General features: G+C 39.3%; 1 protein-coding gene across 1 annotated transcript in view; it reads right to left on the reverse strand.

Moving 5' to 3' along the window:
* The window catches only part of BMP5 (bone morphogenetic protein 5), a 55,909-nt gene that overhangs the window by 4,248 nt on the left and 33,183 nt on the right, over window positions 1–18,478 (reverse strand). Inside the window, exons 4-6 of the mRNA XM_081940308.1 lie at window positions 11,248–11,445; window positions 8,531–8,607; window positions 75–185 (exon numbers count right to left, since the gene is read on the reverse strand). Of these exons, the coding sequence (XP_081796434.1) occupies window positions 75–185; window positions 8,531–8,607; window positions 11,248–11,445 (386 nt within the window). The remainder of the gene's footprint in view (window positions 1–74; window positions 186–8,530; window positions 8,608–11,247; window positions 11,446–18,478) is intronic.

Below are 18,478 nucleotides of genomic sequence, written 5' to 3' on the forward strand. Positions count from 1 at the left end.
TATTTATTATTTATAAAATATCTCTAAACATTATATATTGATTTTTTATTTAAAAAAAACAGATGAAAACATACCAGCGTCTGTACTATGGCATGATTTGTGGCATTCATGTGAGCATTGAGAGGAAATGAACATTCTCCGTCACAATAAAATGCAGCATAACCCTCTGGAGCTATAATCCAATCCTATAAAATAAAAATGAAATGTTTAAATGCAAATTTCCCATCTCAGTCATCCCTCAGTCTTAGTTAAAAACAACAACAGCCTGAAAGTTGAAATTCCACATACGTTCAGACACAGGCTATAATTTTCAGGAATGTATCCTCAAGATAAGCTACTGTTCAAGCCCTGACATATGTAATGTGCACATATGTAACATATGTCATGTGTAAATATGTGAAAACTCTCATGCCATCTGTCCATATGGTTTTCTTGGCAATAGTATGAAAGTGACTTTTCATTGCCTTCATCTGGGGTATTTAGTCAACATCCCAGCCTAGCTTAAAACCTTCATAATTTCAGATGGCTCCCTACCCAACCAGATCTGAATCTGTTTTGCTTTTTCAAGATCAGCCCAGGGCAGTCAAAACTGTTTCAGTGTTAATGAACATATTCGGCAATAGTTAAGAGTCAGTAGTTGACTTCATATGTTGAATTTCAATATGTTAGGAAATGTTTTTACTGTAGTTTGTTACTAAACTTCAATTGTTTGGCTTAAAGATCATTCAAATAATAAACCCGAGTATGTAAACCACTCTGGACTCACCCATTGCTATAAGCCAAGTAGCATAATAAATCTTGGTTTTGTGGCCTTCTGTAGGGGGCACAGAGGATCATTAGGACAACAACCGACCTCTGCTCCTTCCGTATGAAACTGAAGACCTACCTGTTTCGACTAGCCGGCCTGGCATAACTCTACAACTTCTCCACCCCTTGGTCATTTTTTAACTGTTAATTTTAGTTTTAAATTTTTAATGTTATTGGGGGTTTAACTTTTTCTAAGCACTGTAATTTATTTATTTATTTTTACCTCCTCTATATGATATTGTTTTGATTGTTGCTTTTGTACGTCGCCCCGAGTCCCTGTGGGGAGAGGGGGTGACTAATAAGTTCAAATAAATAAATAAATACAACCATGAGGATGGCTAGACCTATAAGAGTGTGCACGCACACACACACACACGCACACACACACACACACCACCTCGTAATTACCAATGTTAAATGGCCATTTTAGAATTTTTACCCTTTTGATGTTTAATTGTCATTAGTTTATAATTTTAACAAATTTAATCCTAATTTAATTTCAATATTAATTTTAACATGTTGCTTTATTTATCAATTAGTTGATAAAGTGGCATTGCTAGGGTATTTATTTATAGGGGGAAAATGTCTGGACCAAATGTAATTTCTAATGTTGGATTGTTTTCCCCCTTGTCACGATGTTAAAAAGTTTGCTAGGCCTGAACTGCCTAAACTGACACTCAAGAGTTAAACTAAGAAAGCTTTATTGCGCAGGTCATAAAACAAAAAAAGGTTCTTATCTGAAAGTGATTTATTGCGCACGCGTTACACATTCCAAAAATTCCTCTCTTTCTTTGTTCGGCAGCCAACTTTTGGCTGACGAAGCTTTCATTATCAAAATGTAACCAATTAGTTACTTCTGTTTTTCATTTACTTTTATTATTTCATTAATTAAAGTTTGTTTATTAATTAGAATATTTTCTTAAAGAGTATTTCTTTTCTAAATATCTCAAAAGATATGCAGAAGGGAATCAGCCACGGTTCATCGATCTCTAACAGGGTGTTTTTTTTCCCCTGACAACTTGGTAGCAGAGGATGGTTGTTGACTTGGTAGCAGAGTTTTGGCTTTTTGATGATACCAGCTGAGATGACTACAATTTATGGCTGTATTTTCCCTTCATGCTATCTAAAGATAACCGACTAAGCCTAATTAGCAATGTCGGAGAAAAAGAAAAAAAAAGAAAAAGAAAGATGGGGCGAACACAGATGAATCAGCTTCCTCTGACAAAGAGGCTCCCTCGGACACAGAGAAGCAAGATCAAAACGTATTCCAGGAGCAACAAGGTGCTGAGCCAGAAATGGGGGAAGGAGTTACAGAAGGCAAGATCTACGGACTGAGGTCAGTAAATGTCCCTCATTATCAAGATACAATTAATGAACGGCAAAAGTCTAAACGGCAACTGCCGGCAGAGGAAAATTCCTCCCACGCAGAAAGCAGATTTTATGAAATTCCCCCAGATGGTGAGCAAGAAATGCAAAGCTATCTATATCAAATAGAACGTTTAGAAAGATATGTTAAGGAGGCGAGAGTGTGTTTTGAGGAGATAAGGCGAAGTAGAAGAAGCTCCCCCACTCCCAAAATGTCTGAGGACGCCATCTTGTCTTCTTCAAAACAACAGCCTAAGACACACCCCACAGAGTTCATTGGTCAATTAGAACAAAGAGACATGTACACGTCACCGAGGTCACGTGGTCCCTTTGAGTCAACCGAGCTTCCGCATACGTATAAAAAGGAGAGGCAGCCAAAAAGTGAAGCTGCACTGCCATCTGCTGGCGGAGAAAAATTATTACAGCAAAAGATTAAGCAATTGGACCAGATTTTCAGAGATATGTCTATGAGTCCTTTAGAAGCCAAAACTTTGTCTCCAGAGGTTAAGTCTTCAACACCTCCTGGCGGTGTTGAATCCTCCCTAGATGGAATAAGGCAAAGCCAAAGGCGAATTCGAGGAAGCCAATTTGATGTTGCCACGCAAAGGCCAATGATGCAACCCCAGCATCCCCTGGTTCAACAACCAGATTTGCAACCAGAGCAACAAATTGTTCCTCAGCAGGTATTCACAGTCACCCCCTTGACTGGTGAGTCCAAATTAAAGGAGTCAGGAGAGAATTATAAAGCCTGGGTCAGTGAAATTGCGCTCTTGCTTCGAAGAGAAGGCACATATTCCATGGTTTTTAATCCTCCTCCTCCACCCTGGACGCCTGCAATAAGAAACCTTGAAAACAGAGCTATCACGACTTTACTCATGTCAATGGAAATTGAGATCCAAGGTATCTTTCCACCTGATGCAACTGCCCAAGAAATATGGGCTATTTTGGAAGATTGCTACAGGCCCGTTTCAATTGAATCCTCATGTTTGCTCATGTCTGAGTTCCATGGTTCGAAGTTGAAACCTGGTGAACGAATTGGTGGACATTTGACCAAACTGAAAAGAATGAGAAGTGAATTGAGACAAAATGGCCATGTAATCGATGATATCCAAATGATTAGCATCATCATTAACTCATTGAATTATGAATGGAAAGATGCTGTTGCAAAGATTAACTACGTGCCTATTGCTCAACGCACAGTTAACCACGTTTGCAGACTTTTAGTGGAAGACGAAGCTATCAGGTTAGCTACCCCACATCTGCAACGGCCTCCAGCACCAAAGGCTCCAGCCAGACGTCCCTTCCGAGGAAGAGGCTACGCTCCAAGGATGCCAAAATGCTACACCTGCAACCGTGTGGGACATGACACCCGGGATTGTCCCCAACGAGTTCCAGCTCCCGCCACGTACCAGCCCAGAGGAACAGATTCCAGAGGCAGAGGTAGAGGCGGAAGACAAGGTCGTCGTGGTCCAAGGCGTGATCCACAAGCTCCGCTTGCAACACTGGCCATAACCAACGTTCCACAACCTGATCCAAAGTTCGACAGACGTCTTTTGTGGACTTTAGATAGTGGAGCAGCTGTGCACGTTACCCACAGAAGGGAACTTTTCACAGAGATGGGCGAACCAGAGCCCGAGTATCGAGAACTGTATTCCTTCACCAACCACACTTGCAAGGTTATGGGAAAAGGAACTGTTTACATTGAAGAGCTCGATACACACATCCCTGATGTTTATTACATACCTTCAGCAACCAGTAATTTGCTTAGTCAAAGTCACTTGTCTAGAGAGTTAAAGTTCCAGGTTCACCACCTCGAAAAAGCAAGTTACTTAGTTAAAGATGGTGATATTGTTGCTGAAACCATGCTGATTGGTGGTGTTTATTACTTAAAGCCAAAGCCTAAAGGGCAAGCACAGGCAAGTATGCAAACTCCAAAAAGGCACAACGCAAACCCAGAGAGAGTTGTCCCAGAGAGAGAAAGCGTTACTGTGCCAAAGGCTCCTAAAGCCAACAAACAAAGAAAACAGAAACAGATTGCTCAAAGCAAGCCTGAGGGTCCTCATGAAACTGTTAATGTTGAGAATTCACTAACTGGTAAACCTTTGCATTCCAGGTGTATTCACAAGTGGCACAGAAGATTGGGGCATGCCAGTTTCCGTGTTCTTAGAAAGATGCCGGAGTTCGCAAAAGGTTTGGATCTAAAGGGGTGTAAGGTGTTTTTGGATTGTGCGGTTTGCAAAAAGGCTAAATCCAAGGCGGCTGCAATTCCCAAACACGCTACACGCCGGTCAACACGCATTTTTGATTTGGTACACACTGACATAGTGGGTCCTTTCCCACCAACACTTGGTGGCAGAAAGTATTTTTTAACAATTGTAGATAATCATTCTAGATATGGATTTGTATATCCTATGAGAGAGAAATCTGAGACCTTTCAGATCTTTAAAGACTTTGCAGCGTTTGTTTCTACACAATACCAAGTTCGCATCGCCAGAATCCAGAGTGACCGTGGTGCAGAATTCATGTCTCAGCGTTTCCAGGACTGGATGCGTAAGAATGGAATTCTTCATCAGACATCTGCTCCATATACACCGGCTCATAACGGAGTCGTAGAAAGAAGACAAGGGGTTCTACAAACCATGATGCGTTGTCTTCTAGAAGATGCCAATCTCAGTAACGCATACTGGGGTGAAGCAATCAAATATGCAAATTACATTGTCAACCGTACTTGGAGCAGTGTAATCAATCAAACTCCTTTCTACATGCTATATGGCTACAAGCCTAATCTCAAGAACCTCCATATTTTTGGTTCATATGCTATGGTGAACACTCCCTTAAGTCAAAGAAGAAAGGGAGGTGCAGTAGCAAAGAGACTGAGATTTATGGGTATTGATGATAATTCAAAATGGTACAAATTCATTGATACTAAACATGTGATTGTCATTTCACAATCTGCTAATTTTGAGGAAGACATTGACTGGTCCAGGATTCATTCCAATGATCCTGAAGTTTATTTTCCTAGAGATGGTGTTCCAGATGCCACGCAGCCTGATGACAATTCGCAGGCAGATATTCCTTCTACCAGTTCTTCACAACCTGATGTTCCGTCTTCTCAAGCCGCGGATGCTGATGCTAGCGACGAACGTGAGGACGAGGATGATGATGAAGAAGAAGAAGACTGGTCTGTTGTTCCTAGACGCTCCAAGAGGGCCACAAAAGGAATCCCTCCACAACGTTATTCATGGCAACTGACAAAATCACCATTACCTTTGATTTGCAACGTTACTCTTCCTCCAGAGACATTCACACAAATCAAACAGCTTCCTGATTCAGAACAAGACAAGTGGTATGATGCAATGCAGGATGAAATGGACAGTTTAAAGAAACTTAATGTATTCACACCTGCAAAACCTCCAGCAAACAAGAAAGTCATTGGCACCCGATGGGTCTACAGAATCAAGAAGAAACCGAATGGTGAGTCTTTATACAAAGCCAGACTGGTAGCTCAGGGTTTCGCTCAACGTTATCCTGAGGACTACACAAACACTTACTCACCAACAGTCAGAACTGAAAGTGTAAAAATTGCTTTAACCACTGCAACTATTCTTGGTTTAGAAGTTTTCCAATTTGATGTGGACACAGCTTATCTACATGCAGACCTAGATGAAGAGATCTACGTGAGAAGCCCTCCAGGATTCCGAAAGCAAGAAGGGGATACCTGGTTTCTGAACAAAAGTCTTTATGGTCTGAAACAGTCAGGTTTAATGTGGTATTTATGTCTTACTGACAAACTAAATTCAATGGGCTTTATTAAGTCCGAAACTGATGAATGCGTGTTCACAAAAAGATCTAACAATGCATATGAGATAATTCTTGTTTATGTTGATGATATTGTTTATATTGGTCCAAATAAGAAAATGAGTGAGATTTTTGCTAAAAGTTTGCAGAGATACTTCACACTAAAATCTTTAGGACACATTAGCACTTATTTAGGTGTTCAAATTGAAAAGACACAGAAGGGGTTTAGTCTTTCACAAGAGGAGAAAATTGACCACATTCTACATCATTGCAACATGAAAGATGCTAGCACAACAAAGACACCCATGCAAACAGATTTTCACAACTTAACACATGAACCAAGTCCTGAGTTCGAGGATCAAACACTCTATCGTTCAGTCATTGGTTCACTATTATACATTAGTAGTTGGACCAGACCTGACATCGCACTTAGTGTTAATCTTTTATCACGACACGTAGGTAAGGCAACACAATTTCATTGGTCATGCATTAAGAAGTTGTTGAAATACCTAAAACACACTAAGCACATGAAGTTATTGCTAGAACCAACACACACTGATCAACCAAAGTTGATTTGTTTTGCCGACGCCGACTGGGCAAGCGACAAGAAGTCACGCAAAAGCACTTCTGGTTACATGATGTTCCTAAATGGTTGTCCTGTTTACTGGCAAGTGAGAAAACAGAGTTTTGTTTCATGTTCATCTACTGAAGCTGAATATGCTTGTGTTTCAGATGCTTGTAATTCTCTAACGTGGTTTGATGCTTTGATCACAGATATCTGGACACGTCCGATTCGACCAATCACCGTGATGGAAGATAATGTATCTGTTGTTTATATTTCTGAGTCACATTTTACAGGTTCTAGGTCCAGACACATTGACATTCGTTATCAAAACACAAAGCAATTAGTTAAGCAAGGTTTTGTTAAATTGCAATATGTTTCTACACATGATCAGATCGCAGACATGCTTAACAAACCACTTGCCGCAAATCAACACGAATATCTGCGAAAGAAGATGTGCCTTAATTGATGATTTGATGACGTCAGCCCAGACTAGCAAAAGAAGGGGTGTCACGATGTTAAAAAGTTTGCTAGGCCTGAACTGCCTAAACTGACACTCAAGAGTTAAACTAAGAAAGCTTTATTGCGCAGGTCATAAAACAAAAAAAGGTTCTTATCTGAAAGTGATTTATTGCGCACGCGTTACACATTCCAAAAATTCCTCTCTTTCTTTGTTCGGCAGCCAACTTTTGGCTGACGAAGCTTTCATTATCAAAATGTAACCAATTAGTTACTTCTGTTTTTCATTTACTTTTATTATTTCATTAATTAAAGTTTGTTTATTAATTAGAATATTTTCTTAAAGAGTATTTCTTTTCTAAATATCTCAAAAGATATGCAGAAGGGAATCAGCCACGGTTCATCGATCTCTAACAGGGTGTTTTTTTTCCCCTGACACCCCTTACCAGAGGGAGTCCCCTTATGGAGTACTGTGAAGCTGTTACCATGACAACTGCATTGCACTGTACGGTAGAAGCCATTTTATGGCAGTATAGTAGAAGCCATTTTAAGGCACAATAGGCTGTATCTTAACAGAACACACACCCCAACGGGTATTAGGGGTGCCTTACCCCCATGGTATTTTTTCCAGAGAGTAAGTCATACACAGATGTCAATCAAACCAAGTTTGATTGAAATTGCTCCAGAGTTATGCTGGAACATACACTCACACACAGAGAGAATTTTATTGCATTGTAGACTGAAGGCAAAAGGAGAAGGGGATGCCAGAGGATGAGATGGTTAGATAATGAACATAAATCTGAGGAAACTCCGGGAAATCAGTGGACAGGGTGTGCTGCGATTCAGGGGGTCACAGAGAGTCAGACACAACTTAGTGACAACTTAGTGACTGAACAAAGACAAAAATACTGCCCAGAGCTCCTCTTTGAGGGAGATGGGTGGTTTAGAAATATGAAATGTAAGTAAATAAATAATGTGACGAACGTCCTGAGCCTATGAAAGCTAAGTGTTGCTCAACTGCTGTGGAGCACAGAGTAAGCTGCGATGTTCAAGAAAAAAGCAGTGGCTGAGGAGGGTAGCTTCGGTTTTCCTTTGCCTGATTGCTTCCTTTCCTCTGCAGACTCAGCAGCACCCAAAGAGCAGAAAGTTTCTTTTAACATAGCACTCAGCACTTAGCCTTATATACCGCTTCAGAGTGCTTTCACAGCCCTCTCTAAGCAGTTTACAGAGTCAGCCTATTGCCCACAACAATCTGGGTCCTCGTGGTAATGTCTACGCTGTATAATAATCCCCAGACTTTGACCTTTCAATGTGAGAGCTGGATTTGTCAGGAGAACCATAACATGCAGTGAGAATGAGATGTATAAGTATGTGAGGTAAAAGACAGGAAGGAAGTACAAACTAGACATAATTAGTTTTCTCTTACTTTTCTTCCTCCTTCTTATCTTTTCCTGCCCTAAACTTGCCTAACCCAAAGGGTAGATTTGTAGATGGAGAGAAGGAAAAGGAGGAGAACAGAAAATGGAATATCATCTCTACCTGCCACCCAAGGTCTCGAAAGCTCACGTAGAGTTCATGTTTTCTGCAGGCTTGCTTCTGTTCACTTGTGTTATAATCTGCAGGTGGGGAGGAAAGCACATTACACAATTCTTATTGTAAACATTCATTAAACCTATTTTATTTTTTCAGGTTTTAAACATTCACTCTTTCTCTCGGGAGATATTACTGTGTTATGCAAAGCATTCTTTGCGTCATTCTGCTCAATGCTAGAATTGATTCATAAGAGTTTTGTCCCGTCTGGTTTCTTTTGAACAAATGATAGATTGGATCTATAATCTACTACGCCATACCAATCCCAGCCATTCCTTTCCTGGTCCTTTCACAGGAATTATAGCTGCTGCAGATGGTATAAGCATATCTATCAACGATTCTCAATTTTGGTTACTTTAAGACAGGGGTGTCCAAACTTGGGAACTTTAAGACTTGTGGACTTCAACTCCCAGAATTCCCCAGTCCACAAGTCTTAAAGTTTCCAAGTTTGGACACCCCTACTTTAAGATGTGTGAACTTCAAGTTTGCTGGCTGAGGAATTCTGGGAACTGAAGTCTGCACATCTTAAAGTGGCCAAGATTGAGAAACATGTTCTGTAGAGTGTAAAATTAGTGCATATTTTCAGCATTTAATGGGTGGCCATTTTTCAATGATTCCATGGTCTGACTTGATTTCTACCTTACTTTTAAGTCAGATGAATTTAGATAAATAAGGCAAAATGGAAGGTGAGTGTTTGGGGATATGATATACATTAAAGATAAAATTGCTTTCTGCATACTGTCCATTGTATCCATTGAGTGCAGTGGTGGGATTCAATTTTTTTTATTATGGGTTTTGTGGGAGTGGCTTGGTGGGCGTGATGTGGCATGGTGGGCATGGCTTAGTGGGCATGACAGGGAAAGGATACTGCAAAATCCCCATTCCCTCCCAATTAGCTGGGACTCGAGAGGCAGAGAATAGACAGGGGTGGGTAAGAATTCTCCAGAACTGGTAAGAATCTGCTGAATTACCACCTCTGATTGAGTGCCACCTTTTTGTGACTTTCTGTTCTTTCTTAATCTTCTCAAATGTTCAGATTATTCCTATTTCCCCTGTACAAAGATAGATTGAGAGAAAACATGCAGCTCTGCAGCTACCAGTTGCTTTTTGGAATAACAATAATATTCATAGCAGTAGAAAAATATTGTTCTACACACACAGTTTACCCAGAAGCTCTTCAAAAATTCCGGTCTCTCCCAAGTCCTTTAGGCATCCCCCACACAATAAAGGTCTCCTGAAATGGCCCAAAATATCACTTTGCATTTCTCCACAGTCCTAAAAAGACTAAATACAATTTGAAAAGAAATGAGTGTTGTCTAGAAAACAAAAAAAAATGTGGGAAAAAATTATAGATTCCAGCACATTTAATATGGAGCTAGCATCCCTTCTCAAGAAAAAATGAAATGCATTTAGACTGCAGGCTTATTCTGAATGCCAAATTATTAAAGTGAAATCTATACTCCTCCTTGCCTTTCTACATTTCAGATGAGGGAAGTGTGGGACATTATATCACATTTCATGTAAATGACTAGGGTGACATTTACTCTATAGAATCTGGTGTGAAAGTTCCAATTTCACTGACTGGGCCTTCAGTGCTGCATTTGCTTATTCTGTGAGGAATCAAAACCATGGGATATTATGGATGAATAAAGTTTGTCCCCAAATAATGTAGGAATTGAAGTTGGCAACTGCCCTCCAGTCCTTTACATAAATCTTTATGAAGCAGAAAGAAGGGAAGGGGCTCTTTGAGGGGAAGAGAAAGAAATCAAATTTGAAACTTGTCAAAATACCCATAGATATGTCCCTTGAAGCATTGTCATTTACTGTATTTAAAAATCACGTTTTCCATCTCTTCAACATAAATAAGTGGGATTTTAAATACCCAACTTTTACTGACTCATGTCTAGAATTTTTCCAGAAACAATCAGAAAACCCTAAAGTATTCAAGCCATTTGAGAAATATATGTAAGATACGCTGCTACAACATGTCTGTGCATTTTACTTGAATTGTGTGCCTTAAGGCATCGCGTGAAGATGCAACCTAGGTACATTCTTCCAAAAATAACTTCTGCAATGAAAGCCTCACCAGAAAGGTGATTTAAGATGGGGCTATGTTGTTTCAGATTGCAGGTAAAATGGTACATTGTGTGTTGACGCGCTGTCCTGCAGATAAATGAAGTTCTAGTTCCCAGAAATAAAAATGCCATAGAGAAAGCTAGGGCCGAAATTTTCCTGACACTCTAGCTTTCTTTTTGGAAAAATTACTAGTTTCCATGGAGGAGCATTTAACCATGTCAGCTGCCAGAAATTAAATTAAATTTCTTATGAATTTTTTTCTCTGGTGCAAGGGAAAGGCATACCAGTCATCCAATCTATTAAAGAGCCAACAAACGATATATGCAGAAATCAAGAAGGATGTGGATGACTTTTCTTACATAATGCAATATTTAAATTTTTATCATATGTTCAATTCTACTAGATGAATTGGAATAACGTGGGTGGAAAATGTAACTTCATCACAAAGATGAGATCAAGTTACTCTAAGCATCTGAACTATTAATTAAACCAACTCTGAGCTAATTGTCTAGAATTAAAGCTTCAAATTACTCTGATTGCCTCTTAAATAGAACAGTGTTCCATAAAGTAGGGTACCTCGTCACTCTTACCTGCAACACCTGACATTCTTGAAGTATTTTGTGAGTTGCTGGACTTGCTGCGATTTTGGTTTTTTTTCTTAGGGTTGGCAGCTCGGACAGATCGGAAAAGGATTTCACTTGCTTTAAAGAAGGCAACCATGAATGGCTGCTTTGACTGAGGGCCATGTCTGCCTATAAGACCAGCTGCTTTCACACTGATACTACGACCTACAAAATAAAGACATATAAAATTACCTACCATTAAACAAAATCCATACATTCTAGATAAGGTGTGGGTCTATAGAATAACATATTTTGTGGATATTACAGTACTAGATGTATGTAATGTCTCTGCTATAGTTTCACATTATGGGGACAAAGACGTTAGCTGAGCAAAAAGCTCAGATCATCCTGTTTTTACAAACTGGAGAAAATAAATTGAGAATCCTGCATGCCCTAAACGCCCCCAAGAGAAATAAGAAATGGAGGTAGTGTGTATATATTTACATTTCAAGACATAAATAATTCCCAGGCATTACTCATTTTTTGTCAGGACTCTGAGGTTCAGGTACAGCTGAAGCTTCAGTCTTTCAAGGAATAATATATAATCGAGGGTGAAATATGACATGATCGACTCTGATTTTAATCCCAAGGGGATCTGCATATTTCTTTATTATATTTGTTTAGTTGAGACTGAATAGTCACTTTGTCGGATTACAGACTCCCCTCCTGGGCATGTGTGTGGGGCAGAGGGGGAGGGGTGAAAGTGTGGCAAAAGAAAGAAAAAGTTGAAAAAGGAAAGTCCAAATGTAGACATTGAAGTTGTATCCATCTGAATGTTGAACAAACAACCCCCAGGCTCTTAATAAAATTTATTTTGGCATCTTCAAGAATTGTGTGCGCCGAAATATTATGCAGAACCTTCAGAAAGATAGAGAGTGCCATATGAAGCTAGGCAGCTGGTAAAGAGAGAAGAATTATCATGGCCCAGCCTTTTAATAGTAGTGTGTTAATAAAGAAATGCTGAACTGAGTTCTTCTAGGAGCAGCAACTCTCAATAGAATTCTTCTGAACTATTGTTTGATCAAAGAAAGGACAACTTTGGATGAAAAAGCCTATATCTTTTCAACTATGTCATGCTTGTTCTTAATTGGGTGTATCTAGTTTACTGAAAAGAATAACTAGGAGTGACATGATAGCAGATATCTAAGGAACTACCACAAATAACAGACACAACCTATTCTCGAAAGCACCTAAAGGCAGGCTAAGAAGCAATGGATGGAACATAATCATGGAGAGACCCAACCTAGAACTAAGGAAAAAAATTCCTGACAGTGAGAACTAGTAATCAGTGGAACGAAGTGCCTCCAGAAATTGTGAGTGTTTCGACACTGGAGGTTTTTAAGAAAAGATCAGACAACCATTTGTCTGAAATGGTGTAGGGTTTTCTGCTTGAGCAAGAGGTTGGACTAGAAGACTTCCAAGGTCCCTTCCAACTCTATTATTCTGTTATTTTGTTCTGTTATTCTGTTGTTTTGTTATTCTGTTGTCACTGCAGAAAGAACTTACTAATAGTCCTAGGAGCAAGCCTCACTCAACTCAGCCCTATAGTTCCCTTTTTAAAGGCAGACTTACGGTGGCTCTTTGCCAGGGCTTGTATGTTTGAGAGAAACATCTATCATGGGCATCAATGAAAGAGGCAGTTTGGTTTGCGGTTAAAGCAGTTTCCATTCTACTTCCACTGTAACAAATGCATTAATTCAGCTCTTTCCTGGCAGCCCTTTCGCAGGGAGACAGGGAGAGATTAGAAGTCACAGCCAAATACCATACCTTGAATTGACCCACTTCAGTATATAAACACTTTTACAGTGTGTTTATTCAGATGTATCATTTTAAATTGGATTAAGATGTATCTAATGACAGATAACTGGAAAAGGATTTTTTTTTAAATGAAAATTAAACTTAGGAGGAGAATAACCGAGCACATATTCAGACAATTGTTAATTTGAGGGAACAAGGGAAATTCTGCAAAGTATGGAAGATAAAGGTTGGTGTGCGGGACTGCGCCCTGGATGTTTAAACACTGAATAAATACGTTCATTTTTGGCTCCTTCCCTCCATTTTTGCTTTCTTTTGGTGCAGGTTCAGTTTTTAAAAAGTCACAATTGGTACCCTGATCAACACACTTTTCCATACAGAAAACCAGTAGAAAACTACACTGTGATTACTCAGTGGCATTCTTATTAGTAAAACAATTTTGAGTTCTAGGAATCCACAGATGAGGGATTGCCTAAATCTGCTATATATAAAAACAAAAAATCAACATTTTTCCAGAAGAGTTCTTAGAAAATAGAATAAATATATGAGCAATGTTAAGTACTCTAAATTTATTAAAGTATTGTGTGATAAGCAAAAACAAGGAATAAAAAGCCTTTAATGTAATGTAAACTTCCTTTAAAATAATTCTGGGTTAGCAATAAGATAACAACGAAGATCCTACAAGCAATAGTTTATATAAATCCTTGAGATATGTAGGGGTACTCTTAAACAGCCATTAAACAATAAATCAATTTATGTGGCTCTCTATCTTGTGTTTACTTGGTCTTTTGAAAAGCCAAGGTAGACAGAGTTTTTTTTTTAATTCCTTGCTTTACAATTATTTCCAAGGCTTCTATTTTAATTTTGAGTATGCATTTCTATGGATGTGGGAAGAAATCCCAACAATTGTAGATACAATCTAAAGGTGAAAGATTTATACGATCTGAAGAGAACCCAGAGTATAACTACAGATTGGGAACGAGGGGAGGAGCAACTATGGCCCCTTTACGACCTGCGGACCTCAACTAAGCATGGCTGGCTCAGGAATTCTAGAAGTTGAAGTTCATAGCAGGGGTGGGTTCTGGCAGTGATTGCTGCGTATGCATGCGCAGTACAACTAAAATTGCTCTGTGCATGCACAGAAGCAAAAAACAAAATGGCACCGCCTAATGCGCCGCCGGGAGAACAGGTTTGGAGGCATGGCGGGCCTGGGTCGCTTCCTCTTCCAGCGACCCATACCGCCAAGCTACTACTGGTTCAGCCGAACCAGTTCGAACCACTGGTCCACAGGTCAAAAAATGGCCCACCCCTGTTGTAGTTAAGAGTAAATTCAGAATCACACAATTTAGAATTACAAATCTTACAGCAAAAGTACTGAAGAATTTAACTCAGAATTATTCCAAAGATCTCGAAACTCCTCCAAAGTTAGTTGTTTCATAATTGAAGCCTTTACTTATTGATTAATGGCAGTTCCCAAAGAGTTGGGCAACCAGTACCATGTGCTCAAGAGAGAGCTCTTCTTGGGTTCCAAAGGATAGACTCTTGCACAGCAAATATCTTTGAACCCAAGGTTTCTTTCAGAAGCATTTGTGATTAGGAGACTGCTATTCAGAAAGTTCAATTTCCTTCTAACCAAGAGCAAATCCTTGGGCAATCTCACTTTGTATAGCTTGGTCAATAGGGATGGTATTGTGATTTATTAGTCCACTTTTTAAAATGTATTCCGCAGTTGGAAGACATTATTATGGCTGAGAATTCAAACTCCTGTTTAGTACAAGAACCCAAATTAAAGCACTCTTCACTGATAGGTCCCTGATTTAGAACAGGAATACTGCAACCATCTGTATATAGGGTTGGGATTCTCTATGACAAAGAATTATCACAACAAAAATGGTTACATCATGCACATTTGAGATGGAATCTGTTCTGACCGAGGCTTCCCAAGAGCATGAAGTAAACTCCTTGTTCTGACAAAAACCCCTTTTATTAATTTACTATGAATTCTGCTCATTCACATCCAGCAAAGACTTTCAAGCGATTTGCAGTCACAGACCTTATCTGGCTTGGGGAGCTGCCAGGCCGATATCTGTAAAACTTAGCAAGGAGTTTCAGAGAGTCGCGAACCAATTAAGCAAACTAATTGTTTCCTGAAAACTCTTCTCCCCTTTTGCTCCTCTTTTATTCCCTATGGGAGGGGCCATTCATCGTCCACCTGTGGCCTTACTCCCAAGTCGACCCCTGTTCTTTAGCTGTTCCCTTCGTCTGGCAATTCTGCACATGCGCACATTGGGATTAGGCTCCAGCTGTTCGTCTGCCTCACTGATGTCTGACTCTGAAGGCAGCTGATAATTGGCATACAGCTCTGACCCCCTCTCTGCCTCTGACAGAGCCCTCATCAGAGCCTTCCCCAGACTCCAGGACTGGTCCATGTTTCCCAACTTCCTCACTGTCCGAATCTGCTGCCAGCTCTGCTGGCTGCTGGAAGGCCACAACTGAGTCCAGAAGAACAGGAGCTACAGATATAATCTATGGTTCCTCATGATTGAAAAGCTCTCCAGATAGTAAAAGCCAAGAAACATGTAGATGAGTGGGAAGGAGGAGTGGGAAGATTTTGAAGGACTTTGAGATCAACAGAATAATTCTGGTTTAATTACTGTAATAGTTTTGCTGTAAAGGTTTGTCACTCCAAGTTATATAATTCTGAATTTACTTTCATGTACAGTAGTTGGGATTTATTTCTACATATACAGACATTCACATGCCTAAGTGAATAGAGTAAAATATAAAGGAAAACTTTTCCACCTAAAGTAGGTGGAGGGACAGAGTGTATGGATTGGACATTATACCTTTGTACCTTCTCATATCCCAAATTTCCATATGAAATGAGGACTGTGTGAAACCATACCTCATTTCTATGCCTGCCTCAAAGTCTCACACATGAACCCATACTGAGAATTAATTCCCTTTGGATTAAAAAGAAAGAAAGAAAGAAAGGCTAATCATAGCTATTGCCAAAACTGATTTTTTTAAAAAAAGAGGTATTTTTTCCTCTTTGAAGCCAGAATTACATTACATTAATATGACAGAGTTGTTTTGTGGTTTTATCCGTACATGTTGACAATGATATTTCAAAAGCTATGTAATGTAATCCTTCTGAAAGATTTATGAACATTTCAGAATGTTTTACTGTACACATTCCTTCAGTACAGCAAGATATATTGTTCAAAATGTAAAAAAAAATTGCAATTATATCACAAAATGTATTCTTGAAATACTAGAACCAACTTTTCAATATAATATACTTCCACTGTGAATGAAGTGTTATAAGGTTTCTTTTGATTCCAATTGGACTTCATTGTAATAATTATAAAGATATGACGGTACAGGGAATAAATATGATCCCTTCATCATTATTTTATTACATATACAAAAAGAGGTACAACTCTTATAATAATAATAATAATAATAATAATAATAATAATAATAATAATAATAATAATAATAATAATAATAATAATAATAAATATTTATTTCTTAGCCGCACCCTCTCCCGAAGGACTCGGGGCGGCATACAACAAAACATATGAAATACATATATAGACAAGACATACATATAACAAAGACGTATACCAAGACATGTACAAGGAGGAGGTCGACTAATGAATAAAAACAATTAAAATCACAATGTTTAAAAACCCCTAAATAATTAAATACAATTAAAATACCCAAATAAAAACCCGTCAGGAGCGATATAGTTAGATCAAAGTTGAGCCAGGCCAGCTACTTGGAATAGGTGGGTCTTGAGCTTTATACGAAAGGAGCGGAGGTCAGCGGTGTTCCTAATATCCAGAGGGAGGTCATTTCACAGGGCTGGGCCCGCCACAGAGAAGGCTCTACTCCTAGGCGCCGCCCCCCGACACTGTCTGGTGGACGGCACCTGGAGGAGGCCCTCTCTGTGCGAGCGAATTGGTCGCAGGGATGTAAACAGATATACTTCTTTTCAAAGTTGAAATGTTGCTGCCTTCTGTATTAGAAGTGTTCTATCTCAGTGTGGTCTTTTACCAAACACACTAAACTTTCTGGTGTATGATATCAAGTTAGGTCTCATATCCCCATACTTATTTCTTATATGGACTACAGCATTTGCATTCTGCCCTCTAGATTAAGAAAATCAGAATGTCTTGGGCTATGTCTTTGAATATTGGCTAAGATGCTGAGCTTGTCGATCAGAAAGGTTGGCAGTTCAGCGGTATGAATTCCTAGCGCCGCATAACGGAATGAGCTCCCGTTACTTGTCCCATCTTCTGCCAACCTAGCAGTTCAAAAGCATGTAAAAATACAAGCAGAAAAATAGGGACCACCTTGGTGGGAAGGTAACAGTGTTCCATGCACCTTTGGCGTTTAGTCATGCCGACCACATGACCATGGAGACGTCTTCGGATAGCGCTGGCTGCTCGGCTTAGAAACGGATATGAGCACCGCCCCCTAGAGTTGGAAACAACTAGCACATACAGTATGTGCGAGGGGAACCTTTATCTTTATCTTAACCTTTACCTATATCTTTGAATGTTTAAATGTGATTTCAGATATAGGTTGCAGGGGTGTTGCAAAGGTCGGAATTTTGAAGATTGTTCGTAAGCACCACTTGTCCAGTGTGGTTGCAAGTTCAAACTGAATGAGTGGTTGCTAAATGAGGACTACCTATAGAGAGTCAGAAATATATTTAACAGGGCTGGAAAGTAATTTGCTATCTATAATAAATGAGAAAAATAGAATGCCAACTTGGTAAATAGACTCAAAATGGAAGCATATACACACTGGTAGATTTTTAAATATAGATTAATTATTAGTAGGGACAATAGAGTATGCAGAAATAGAAAGATATAAGCCAAATAAAACAAACAACAAGACACAGCTGTAAGACTTAACAATCCACAAATGTCTTAAGGTGGTGCTTTGCACATAAATCACTACTGGATGAGAGGCCAGAGGGAAAACTAAAATCTCATAGTAAGAGTATTCCCCAGGGAAACTGATACAATTTTAGCTATTTCCCCCCTAGTGACTTATACTATTTTCATCCCTTAGCCATCACTGAAGTGATATAAAGCCTGTCTTTATGAATGTTACTTTGACAGATAGAAATGGGAAGAATGTAGATGATACCATAAGTCACTGGTGAGAAATGACCATCCAACAATCTCAAATGCTCATGCCATACATATAGTTCGCCTACTTGGAAACCCAGAGCCAAATCTGATTCGCTAGTATCTATAATTAGCTGTAGTTTTCCTTTTATTGTTTATTTTATGGTGAAGGATTAGTTGGAGGGGAATGGACCAAGAGAAGGAGAATTCAGACTGGATCTCTAGGAAGAATGACTCCTTCCAAATCCCATTTTCCCAATGAATACCCTGCCTTTCCTATCTACCCAGAGCATCTT

This window comes from Natrix helvetica (assembly GCF_964273705.1).
Source record: "Natrix helvetica genome assembly, chromosome: 2".
NCBI lineage: Eukaryota > Metazoa > Chordata > Lepidosauria > Squamata > Natricidae > Natrix > Natrix helvetica.